An 11,795-nucleotide genomic window follows, 5' to 3' on the forward strand; every position below is an offset into this window, starting at 1 on the left:
TGAGAGGTGGGGTGAGAAATGACTTTTAAATGGTATTTTGTGGACTTTGCAATTGGAAATATCTGCAGGATTTTGGGGTTTTTTTTATTTGTGTAGAGGAACCTAAAAGATTGTCTGGAAGAAGTTCGAGGGGAGCCAAGCCTGAATGACAGTGCTGCAGGAGCTGGGGCGGTCGGTATTTCCAGCGCAGCTTTTGCTGCAGGCTCTGGGACAAGCACTGTCCCCACGCCCTGGGGCTCAGCAGCAGCCTCTGCAGCAGGAGAAGGGCAGGGCTGTCACTGAGCCCGACCCAGCCAAGACCACAGCTACGGTCTCTGCTGAGACCCAGGCACACAGGGGCCAGGAGGGATGTGGAAGGATGGGAGGGATGTGGGAGGAAGAGGAGGGATGTGGGAAGGATGGGGCTCCCCCATTCTTCTGTTCCACCACGAGACCCTGTGTGAAGGAGTCCTTGTCACAGACCAGGTGGAGCATGGTGGAGGACATCGTTAGCCACGCCAGCCTGGGTGAGCTGTGGGGACTCTCCCTCTTGAATCGCCCACAGTCCCTACAGAGGACCCTCGGGGTGCCGCTTCCCTCGAGTCTGGCAGGGCCGTAGGTGCAGAGGTCTGTCCTTCACCAGCCTGGGGGACAGCGAAGCTGAGGGCAGGGTGCGTCCCAGCCGGGCAGGAGCCCTGTGCAGTGTGTGGACCTCCAGGAAGGACTGTGGCACCTCCTGAGTCTCCATCCTGGGGTGTGATGAGAACGGGGAGCAGTCTCTTCTGCCAGGGGTGCTGGAGGAGACACCCAGCCCCCAGGGGACCCACTGCTGAGCGGCCAAGGGCAACGTGGTGCTCCAAGCACTGGGCTATCCATTTATTGCCTTGTTTCCCTCGGCCTGAGAGGGTTTTGTCCGTGAGCTCACCACGCACCCATGGTGTGAGTCAGTTGTGTCCTGGGCAGGCACTGTCCCTGCCAGCCTCCCTGTGCCCATCTCATTGCGCTTCACCCTGACCTACCCTCGCAGCCTGCCCGTGGGGAAACCGAGTCACAAAGCAGGCAACAGACTTTGGAAGGGCAGAGACCCTCTCACAGGGATGGATCGTGTCTCACTCCTCTGTGCCTTGTCCTGGCTAAGGCTGCAGCTGTCCTCTCTGCAGTCCCTCCTGTCCCAAACCACAGGTCCGGTGCCCCTCGGCTGGTGGAGCCCAAAGATGGCCCCAGCAACTCTGGCCAAGGAGACCGAGGATCTTGGCGAGGGCTGGCAAGGGGCTGTGCCAGGGCACGGTGCCCCCGCTGCTGTCCCAAGAGTGTGCCAGGCTGGCGGGGCACCCCAGGGAGGCCCCGCAGCAACCAAAGTGGCCACGGGATCCAAAAAGCTCCTTGGTGAGGGGGGAAGAGGAGAGGGGGTGGTCAGCAGATGGCAGCCGTGCTCATGCTCCGGCGCCGGTTTGGCTGGTGCTCCAGCCTGTCCTGTGTCCGGCACAAGCCCTGGCCAGCCTGGGGCAAAGGGGATGGGCAGACCAGGATGCGATGTCCTTCACTGGAACGCAGCACCAAGAGCTGCGGAGCCTCCTCCTTCCCAGGCAGGATCCTTCCCTCCAGCAAATCTCCTGCTGGGGACCAAGCACTTGCAGCAATGGCCACGTCCAGCCCAGCCCTGCCCGCACCCATCCTCTCCCACGTAGCTGCATCCACGGCTCAGCCGGCTCTGCCCCTCCTGCTCAAACACCCTGCCCTGACTTAGCCCCTTTCTCAAAGCTGCCTGTCTGTGGGCTCCGGCTGGACCCCAGCAGCCCAGGTGAGGTCATACCCTGCGGGACATGACCTGAATGGACAATGAGCCCAAGATAGGAAGAACCTCAGTCTCTCAACTTGGGTATTTTGCATCAGAGACCCCTGGACCCAGCTCTGCTCCCCCTGAAGTGGATGTGAAGGCAGGGAACAGGGATGGATTCAGAGCAGGCATTTCCAGGGCTCCCCACAGTTAATTTTGTCACCATCTCTCAGCAGAAGGCAGCATCTGGTCTGCAATCTGAAGCCACCATGAGGGGTCTCCACACTGCCTACTGCACCCTCACTTCCTTCTGGCTCTGTCTGCTGAACATCAGCAGTTCATCCACAGTGGCTCCTGCCTCCTCCTGCCCCTCTGTGCTGCTCACATCCTCCCGAGCCGCAGCATCTGAAGCACTGGTAGCCTGGTACAGACCCTGGGTGCCTTGTCCCTGCAAGCGGAGCGGCTGGTGAGGACACTGCACAGCATCACCTCTGGTCAGGTGGTCCACACAGACCCTGTCCTGCAAGGACCAGCCTTTCGCCCAGCAAGCTTTTGCTGTGTTCCCCTTGCTCTGCTGTCTATCTGGCTCAAGCCACTGTGGGTCTTCCTCCCTCAATACCTGGTCCCAGACCTCTTAGCTCATCCCTCCTGGCCTCAGGCTATTACCCAGCTGAGTGTGCCAACGGGGCACTTTCTGGCTGATCCCTGGGACATCTGTGGAGCAAAGCAGACGGCACAGTCCCAGCAGCCTGTGGGCTGCGTGCCAAGAGTCCGCAGCCATGCTGGCTGAGCATCTTCCACATCTAAATAGCATCATGGGTTTGGGATCTCTGCACTCCCTTGGAAGAGCAGATGCTTAGAGAGGAAATCCACACAGCTCCATCAAAGGAGTGCCCTCCCCATCACGGAGGGGACAGGGACCTGGAGCAGGCGCCTAACACTGGGGCTATTTGGAGTCACCAGGATGGAAAGCACTCTCCATTCCTCTGCCACATCTTCTCCTGCCCTGCTTGTCTCCTCATCTGCCTGCCCCGTGGGCAGTCTGAGCTGGTGTGCTGGAGCCCTGCTGGGCTCTGATCCCCATACGTGGTCTCCAGGTGGGTGCTGCTGGCTAGACCCCAAGGACTGCTTCTGGGGTGGCCCCTGGGGACCTGTGCAGAGCTCCCAGAGCAGCTCCAGCGTTACCTTTGTGTGGTGCTCTGCTCACTCAGGGACTGTTGGGTGGCCTTGAGGTAACTCTGCCTCCGAGCTGCAGTTTTCGGGGATGGTTTGGGGCTGGTTTCTGAGTCTTCACTATCATCATCCCCCATGGCTTTGATGTAACTCCCGCTCCGCATGCGCCGGCACGGGATCTCGCTGTCTTTGTCCTGAGACAGCGTGTTGTTCCACTCCCCCTGAGGCACCTGCAAGAGTAAGGGGAGCATGAGCAGATGTGAGGGACAGCACCTCTGGGACCAGCAGGATCATGGGGACTTGGGGGGATTGGTGGCAACGACAACTGTTGGACCGTCAGCTGGAGTATACTGGGAACGGGCAACGCAATTCCTTTCCGACCCTCCCTTACCAGTTCATGCCAGGCAGCCCTACATTTGATTGCCTCTGTTTTAGCACATCTACCCACAGCCATTCACCCCACCACCACTGCAGACCACCTTCACGCTGGACCATGCTTACACAGTTGATACAAGCTGCACAATGCCAGACATAATGGGGAGGGAAGAGTCTCACCAGATTTGCGCTGGGCATTGGGACAGGAGAAGCACACGGTTGTTCAACGCAAAGCCCACGCTCATTTAACATAAAGTGCACATACTGTTCAGGCCAAGGCAATCAAGAGCTATTGTTGACCAGGACCTGTGGATCAGAGCCCAGATCTTCACTAGGTCCAACACTCTTTAAGGTTTCTGAGTTGAATGTGACTCTCAGTGCCTGAAATTCATTTCTGAAGCCAAGCCAGGCCCTCACAAGTCCCTCTAGAGCAGCTCGGGTACATAGACCTTGTGCTGGCCTCTCTGCACAGAGAGATGAGTAGTACCTTGTGCAAGAAAAGCACTTTTAACTTCACTGAGATGACAACTCTGTAATTAATTTAAGGCAGATGTGATCTCGTGTTCCCTCATTAGAGACGGGCGAGCTGATGTTTCCACTAGAGGCCTGAAGCACTGAGCAACTGAAGTAACCAACACCACTGCCTGCCTGTCCTGCGAAGGGTTTGTGTAGGTGATCGGAGGCACAGCCAAGGTGCTCGGCCAGCAGCAGAGCCAGACGTCAGCCCAGGACTGATCAGGACAAGAGCCATACGTGGTGTGGGACAGGCCAGGAGAAAGATGGGGCAACCTGAGTTGCCAGGAGCAAGCCTTGGTTTCGTGGCTAACTTGGTTTGTAGCTGGCCTTTGACCCGCCCTTGAGCTGAGGAGATGTGGTCAAGGAGAAGCAAGGGAAGATGTGAGGAATGCAGCAATGTGCAAACCATGCAGACACCAGGACAGCCCGAGGCCCCCCGGTCTGCTGTGGGAAACAGGCTGGTTGGGGAGTGCCATGGGAAGCAGCAAAGGGTCTTGCACTGAGTGCAGCTCATGCTGCTGAGAGCATCCACGTTGACTCTGCTGGATGGAGCTGTTGGGTTCGCCCAGCTCCCCAGGGAGCTGTGGGATTAATCAGCCAGTGTTTATATAGTGCTTTGGGGATGCACAGAGCCGTGTTGCAGCTAACTGTGATGAGCCAGAGCTGTTAAGCACTGTGTGGTTCCTGTTCTCCTCCTTGTTCACAGCAGGCATGGTCTGTGGGAGCCAGGGCCAGCTTGAGGGTGCTGTCTGCTGCTGCTGGGGTGCAACATGTTCAGATGAGCTTCAGATCTGCAGGGAGTGGCTTCTCGTTCTCCTGAGAGGGACCGGGGTGTGCCAGATGCAGGCTCAATCCACATGCAACAGCTTAGCTCACTCCGAGGGCTTTCTTCCGCCCAAAGGAGCCAGGGGTTCAGCCCATGTCCTGCCAGCCTGCTGCTTGCTGTGCGTGTTCAGGAGAAGGCAAGGGGTGACCCCAGCGCTATGTGGAGCAGAACCCAAACAGGCTGTGGGACCGTTTTGGTGATGGGGCCCCCACCATGATGTGCACCCGTGAGCCAGGACCCATATTATTGGGGGACACGGAACAGAGAGCCAGGGGCATCGTGTTGCCTGTGTGCAAGATCCAGGTGGGGACTGACATGGAGTGAGTCTCACACGTGAGACGCAAACCTGGCCAGGCCTCCCTGGCCCCGCTCGCTGCTGCTGCAGCTTTTCCCAGCTCTTTCCACTCTGCCTCCTGCAAGCTTCGGGCTTGGCAACGGCTTCTGGGCTGGCTGCTTGCAAGACTGCTCAGCTCAGGAGCTACTGGGTGTTATCTGGCAGGTTCCTACAAAAGTAAGAGCAGAGAGCCCTTTCTCTCCTGGGTGTGAGCGCTCCCTCTGCCCCAGCCCAGCTGCCTGCACTGGTGGCCCTGAGGCCAGCCAGGAGGGACCCTGCTGGCTCCAGCTGAGTCCTGCCATGGGAGAGAGCCCACAGGTCACTGGGGTGGCTGGCTCTGACCTTTCCTAAAGGAGACAGGCGCCCTGAGAAACACTTTTATACCCATCGCCTTGGCGTCAGGTCTGACTTGAGACTGCATTTTGCTGCCTGCCTTCTCCCCAGGACGAGTCGCAGCCTCCTGCCTGCAAGGGTCCTGGGCCAGCAAGGGGCTGGGGCGAGGGGGCACACAGAGCTGGAGTCTGCAGCCCCTGGCTAAGGAGGTGAGAGCTTGCCAGCAGCCAGGCATGCCAAGCAGGGGCCAGGGGACTACACAGCCTTCCCCTACACAGACGCAAATGCTGTATTTTGTGGGGCAGTGAGAGGTGCTGGGCTCAGCCCAGCGAGCCCAAGGACAGAGGGGACCTTAAGACCTCAGGCTCTTGCGGCCGCACTGATGCTGCTGCTTGAGGGCAGGGTCTGTGGGTTGCTCAGCTCTGCTCGTGCATCTGCCTCCTGGCCTTGGGCACTCTTGGCTCTAGGCAAAGCAACACAAAGACAGCGTTTTCAGTATGTCTCTGCTGGTGCAGCTTGTCTACAGCAGCATGGGCCAAGCATCCCATGGCACTGCCTGGCCCGTACAGACCCTGTCCCTCTCCTAGGGACAGCCTCCACCAGCTTCCCCATCGCATTGTGACAGCCCACTGGTCCTAACTGAGCTGCCTTATTTATCTTTTCCCTTGCCTCTCCTCTACTATGTGCCTTGGCAAGGCAGAAAGAAACAAAGCTGCTCTCAAGGTGCTCCACATTCCAGTTTAGCAGCATCAAAGGGAAGGAAGATGCTTGGCAGGACACCCTTTGAATCTGGTGCCCCAGTTTGGAGAGTGTCCTGCCTCTGTCTGCACACAGAGTCCACGGGGACTCTCACAGCTCTTGCTCCCGTGGGACAGAGCGCAGGACAAGTGTTTCAAAAGTGCCACACCTGAAAAGACAAGTAGGTGCCCTTGGGGATCTTCGAAAGCAGTGCAGGTACTTGAGGTGCTGTTCAGGATCCTCCAGGGTGCTTCTCTGCACCTTCAGGCACCTGAGGATGTGAGGAGCCTGTCCCACAGTCTCTGAAGCTCTGCGATGGGGGTGAAGAGCCCAGAGCATCTCCTGTTGTCAAGGGACAGACCTCGACGGTGGCCAGTGCAGCACCTCGATGGCAGCAACTTTCCTGGCAGCTGAGACCCTGGGCTCTGAACACAGTCCGTGTATTACAGAAAGAACAAAGTGGAAATGAGGGCTGCCTTGTGTTGCACCTAGGCCTGGCACAGAGAAGCTCAGGAGGCCGCTCGCAGGCTGTGGGAGCCTTGCTGCTCTTCATGCTGCTCTCCCAGATGTAGGCTTGGTTCTGCCCATGGTGGTTTGGTTGGTGTGAAAGGGGTGGGAGCAAGAGGATGCCCAGGTTGAGAGCCTTTGTAGGTGGCTGCTGGCACAGAGGGCTTGGGGATCCACCCTGCCCAGTGGCTGCACAGGAGGGGAGGACTGGACAGCAGAGATGCTCTGCCAGTCTTCAGGATGCAGATCCTCCTTTCTGCCCGGTCTTGGTCCGTGCGGTGCCCCGTGGTGCAGGCATGTGGGATTCAGGCACTTGTCCGTCCCTGGGAGCTGGGCTCCACTGACACCATTGTGCTGGAATACTGCACGTTGCAAAGAAGCAGTGCTGTCTGGCTCTTCTGCTCTCCGTGTCATGAGCTGAACGTGGAGGGAAAAGGAAAGAAGGGGCCACACAGAGGTTTCCCCTTACCTTAATTCTGCCTGGGGCATTCCCCAGTCACCTGGAGCATTAACAGAGGGGAGAGAGGAGGGAAGGGGAAAACTCCAGTCCTGGGTGCTGGGCAGGGGCGAAAGAGCTGCACTGCTCCTATCGCTTCGGTAAGGTCTGGGGGAAGAGAGACGCGCCGAGCAAACAGGGTTTCCATTCGCACGTGTGCCAGCTCTCACATGCAGCCCAGCCCCGGCACACACAGACATGCACCACACATGAACGCCCCTGCCGAGGCACCCGCGAGGCCGGACGCAGCGTGCAGGGATGCACGTGCCATGCAGCCAGGCTCCAATACAAAGAGACTGAGCCCGATGCGGGTACACCGCTGCTCCCTCCAGGGCCGGATCCCTCGTGGTGTCCCGAGGGCTACGTGTAGTCTCACGCACATCCTCAAGAAAGCAAGCTGGAGCCCAGGCTGCCTATGGGCCCCATCTGTCCTTTTGGCAGGGCACCCTATGGGAAGGACCTGGGCTGGGTTTCCTGCCCCATGGGAGCTCTGTGGGGCTGGCGTGAGGGCAGCCAGCATCTGCGGAGTGGCTGGCACTGAACAGGCCACCCACTCTGGATTATGAATTTATTTTTGGGGCGACTGGGGGTTAAGGAAGCTTCGGTGCAGTCTAATCGTAAGTGGGGTTGGGGAGGCTAATCTGGATGATGCATCAGGCTAATGGTGCCTGTGGTATGACACTGTCCCCTGGGAGCCCCAACACTGCCCGTCCCTTCGATGTGGTCTCAGTATCCATGGACATGGGTCTGAGTCTGTGTCTGGGGCAGAAATGCTGCTCAGCCTTGCCTGCTCCTGTTCACCCCCTGCCCAGGGCATCTCTCACTCCAAGGAGCTTCTTGGCCATTGGGATCCTGACCCCCTGCACCGCCAGCCACACGTGGGGCCCATGGGGAGAGGAGAATAGGGGACGGGGAGTACAGCCTCCCTCCTGGGGGACTGTGCTCTAAGGACAGTGCTGTCTTGCCCTCGGGACTGCTCCCAAGAAACCCCCCACCCTGATGAGACAGGGCTGGACCTGCAGCTGGGTGATCACCCACTCTCAGCTCCAACGTCTGAGTCTGGGGATGGGCCAGGAAACATCACATGGACCCCCAATAGCCCCCGATGAGCCCCAAGACTACCCAGAGCCTGCAAATGGGGCAGGGGAGATGAATAGCCTTGGGAGCTTACCCCAGCCTGGAGACTGGGGGGTCCTGTTTGTCCCCATCCCACTCCTCCTGCCCTCCCTCATGTCAGAGGGACACTTCTCCACCTCTGGGACCCACCGGGCATTTCTGCCTTGCAGCAGCCCCGTTCACAGCAGGGCAGGGCCTCTGTGCTCCCCAAGCACCGGGCTCTGCAGGCAGGCAGATCCACGTGGTCCCTCACCGTGGCACAAGCAGGGAGTGGGCTCGTCCTGCCCCAGGGGAGAGCGGGTGGCAGGGGACATGTGGCTTTGCAAAAGGACTTTTCCCACACAGAGGGTTCCAGAGGTGACTTCCCCATCGCCAGCTTAGTCCCCTTCCTTTGCCGAGGAGGGGTCTGGATACAATTGCCCCATCTTACCCTGAGGGCCCCGAGCCCTGTGCCCTGCCCTCCCGGGCTCACACCGGGCGTCTGGGGGCAAGGTCAGCCCGAGCATCCGTGACCTGTCGGCTTGCGGGGGCACCGAACATCATGTTTTCTGGACTGGGTGCCCGGGGTCTTGGCTTTGCTGGTGAGGTGCTGCCGGCTGCGGGGGCTGCCCCAGGTGCTCGGGATGCCGTTCACACCCCGGCGTCTCCCAGTGCCCCTCCAGCCATCCCGACAGTGGCTGCCGGCTGCTCCACACCCGGGCTGCTCCCTCTCCGAGTCTGGTGGCGCAGGCTGCCGACCCTGTCCGATGGTCCCAGGAGGGTCAGGGCGGGGAGGGAGCTGGGCAAAAGCTTCCCCTCAAAACAAGATCCCTACCTGGCCGCTGCCTGCGTCGGTCGGCCCAGGGCTGAGGGGCTGGTCCCACCTCCGCGGGGGCTCGCTCGGCTGCAGCGGGGCGGCACCCGTGTCCTCCCAGCCGAGCGGTGGGGCTGCCCAGCTGCTGGCCGGGCTCACGCCACCCAGCTGTGCCCACAGCCCTCCGTCAGGCTGTCGAGAAACGGAGGCTCATTACATGGGTGGGGAATAACGAGCAGGGCAGTCTCGTACCCCCGGCCGTGGCCAAACCCCGGGAGGTGAGGGGCTGTTGGGGTCGCATTCGGCGCCCGGGGCTGCCTGCGCCGGGCTCTGCCGCTGCACCCGGAGGGGGAACAGTGCCGGCGGATATTTTGTCTGCAGCTCTTTAACCTCCTAACGCTTAACTGAAAGGAGGGGGGCAAAGAAAAAGAAACCAGGCCGAGAACATTTTTTCTGATGACGTTCCTGATGCAATAAGTCCCTCTGAAATTTGATTTGCAGCCGCGGCCAGCAAGGTACTGGAAGCAGAGTGTGCTTCAATAATTCATTGCTCTTTAAAGCTTCTAAGCCCGCTGGCCACAGCCAGGGGAGCCCATGACACCTTTGCATTAAAAAGGATGCTGGAGATTTACATACATAGACTAGTCCCCTCCTCCCCCCATCCAGGCCTGGCTTATTTATCTTCATTCCTCTCTCTAGGGCACAACCAGGTTTATGTTCTTCAAGCGCCGCTTTTTGAAACTGCCACAGTGACCTGGCGCTCTTGGTTGACGGGGGCGGGGGTTCAAACCAGCATTAGCCATGCAGGCTTCTGCCATGCAAGCGGGGTGGCTGGCACTGCCCTCCTGGCCCCACAGCCCTGCCCCGCGGGCAGGTGAGCAGCTAAGGCAGCCATGGCCCACGGAGCTGCAGGTCCTACCAGTGCTCCGGGGAAGCTCTGTAGAGCAGGGCTTACTGGGCACGCCGGCACATCCTTGCGATGCGTGGATATAAAGGGTTAAGCATTAGTTATTACTGGTGACCTTCAGACTGTGGGATGGCGGCGGTGCTTGGCCGGAGGCCGGGGAGCTGTGTCTGGGTGGGATATGAGCCGCGGCCCCTTGGCATGCCCAGCTGCCTGGGCACCAAATGGAAACAGCTACGTGTGGGCAGCCATGTGCCCGGCTGCCCAAGAGCCCAAGAGTCCACTCCGCCACAGCATCTGCAGGGTCTGGGTGGGCAGTGGGGGCGTGCTGGGGTCCCGCAGCAAATGGGGATCACAGCAGGGGGGTGCCGAGGCTGCGGTGTGGGCACATCACCTCCTCCCCACACCGCCACGGTCTAGCACAGGGGCTGGGTGGTCCTGGGGCAGCGCTGCAGCTGGGGGAGCTGGACCCCATCAGCACCAGAGTCCCTGCAGGAGGTGTGGTGGTCTGTCCCCGGGACCTTGGTGAATTTAACCCCCCCCAGCCCTCTCCTGGCAATGTGACTTGAGGTGGCAGCTGAACCATCTGGAGCTGTTTGATAAGGTCTACCAGGCAACAGGGCGCCTACTGAGAGGGTGTCCCCTGTCTCCCTGCGCTCTCCCTGCATGGAGCAAGCCATAACCCCCCCGCTGCACCCACCTGCAGGTAGTGGTAGGCCAAGTCTTGATGGCAGGACTTGGATTTCAGCAAGGCTTTGTCGATCGTGGCGGAGGCCTTCTGGCACACTTCCCGGGCATGGCTGAGGGTCAGTGTGGACCAGGAGCCCCTCTTAATGTAGTTGGAATCATTGTTGATGGGGATATTGGTGCAAGGGGTGACCTTGAGGTCGTTATTGCTCTTGGAGGATTTCAGCATGTGCTCGCTGATGGTATTGTAAGCGTGCATGAAATACTTCGGCTGGCTGTGGTCCGGCTGCCGGCCCAGTGTCATGAGGCCCATTGGGTTGCGGTAGCTGCAGGTATCGCTGTCTAAGTTGTCATCTGAGCTCCACCAGCCTGATATGTTGGATCGGGTCCTGCGCTTGGGCTCGGAGGTCTTCGCTCGGTCTTTGCTCTTGCTCCTCCGGTTTTGCTTGGGGTCATCCGCCCCCTTCTTGCCATTCACGTTGCCTTTGGTGGGGCCCTCCAGAGACTGGGACTTGGCGAATAGCTTCTGGACAGAGTGGACAAGGTGCCGGATGCGCCCAGGGCTCTCGCTCCGGTGCTTCGCATCGCTCCTCTGAAACTGGAGGGTGCTGAAGCCGTCTCTGTGGATGGGCAGCTGCTTCTCAAACTGGTCAAGGAGGTTTGCAGGCAGGCGGTTGATTTTAGTGGCTTGGGCATGGCTCGGAAAAGGGTTGTCATCCGGGACCTCGAAGTGGGAGTTGTAATGGATGCGGGGGAAAGTGCTGCTGTTGGAGATCTGGTTGTTGAGTGGAAGGAGACAGTCGCCATGGAGGGTATTCTGGGCTGGGAATCGGGGGTCCATGGTGAAGGAGTCGGTGGGGCTGAGGAGATAAGGGTTCCTGTCCTGGGGGGCATAAAGAGAGTCTTGAGGGGAGTCCAGGTTGTCAGAGAGGTGGCGGCTTCTGTTATCTCCTAAGCCCTTCATGGTCCCAGTGTTTCCTAGACCATCGCTCAGGGACGGTGTGGCAGAGCCCTCGCAGAGGCGCCGACCCTGCTCCCCTGCAGACTTCCCTGCACCTGGAGGAAGAGGACAGATGCTCAGAGCCTGCCGAGAACCTCTTTGGCAGCCCACTCCTCACCGGGGCGTCCTTGCAAGGGCTGTCCCAGCTCTAAAAGCAAATGCCACCAAGGTTAAGGGACGAAGGAGAGAAGCAGGATGGGAGAGAGATGACATGGCAGGAGGGGAGGAGAAGGGGCATGAG

At 59.6% G+C, this 11,795-nt stretch overlaps 1 protein-coding gene across 3 annotated transcripts in view; it reads right to left on the reverse strand.

The window, feature by feature from the left end:
- The window catches only part of DLGAP4 (DLG associated protein 4), a 70,779-nt gene extending 59,261 nt beyond the window's left edge, over positions 1-11,518 (reverse strand). Inside the window, exons 1-3 of one of the 3 annotated variants that reach the window (XM_050907145.1) lie at positions 10,568-11,518; positions 8,985-9,155; positions 2,942-3,159 (exon numbers count right to left, since the gene is read on the reverse strand). In XM_050907145.1, the coding sequence (XP_050763102.1) occupies positions 2,942-3,159; positions 8,985-9,155; positions 10,568-11,518 (1,340 nt within the window). Of the gene's footprint in view, positions 1-2,941; positions 3,160-7,374; positions 7,426-8,984; positions 9,156-9,882; positions 9,937-10,540 lie in introns of all 3 variants that reach the window. The other 2 variants (XM_050907146.1, XM_050907147.1) reach the window with 2 other exon arrangements.
- Positions 11,519-11,795: the final 277 nt, after the last annotated feature.

The sequence above is a fragment of the Gymnogyps californianus genome, chromosome 17, assembly GCF_018139145.2.
Source record: "Gymnogyps californianus isolate 813 chromosome 17, ASM1813914v2, whole genome shotgun sequence".
In the NCBI taxonomy this organism is placed as follows: Eukaryota; Metazoa; Chordata; class Aves; order Accipitriformes; family Cathartidae; genus Gymnogyps; species Gymnogyps californianus.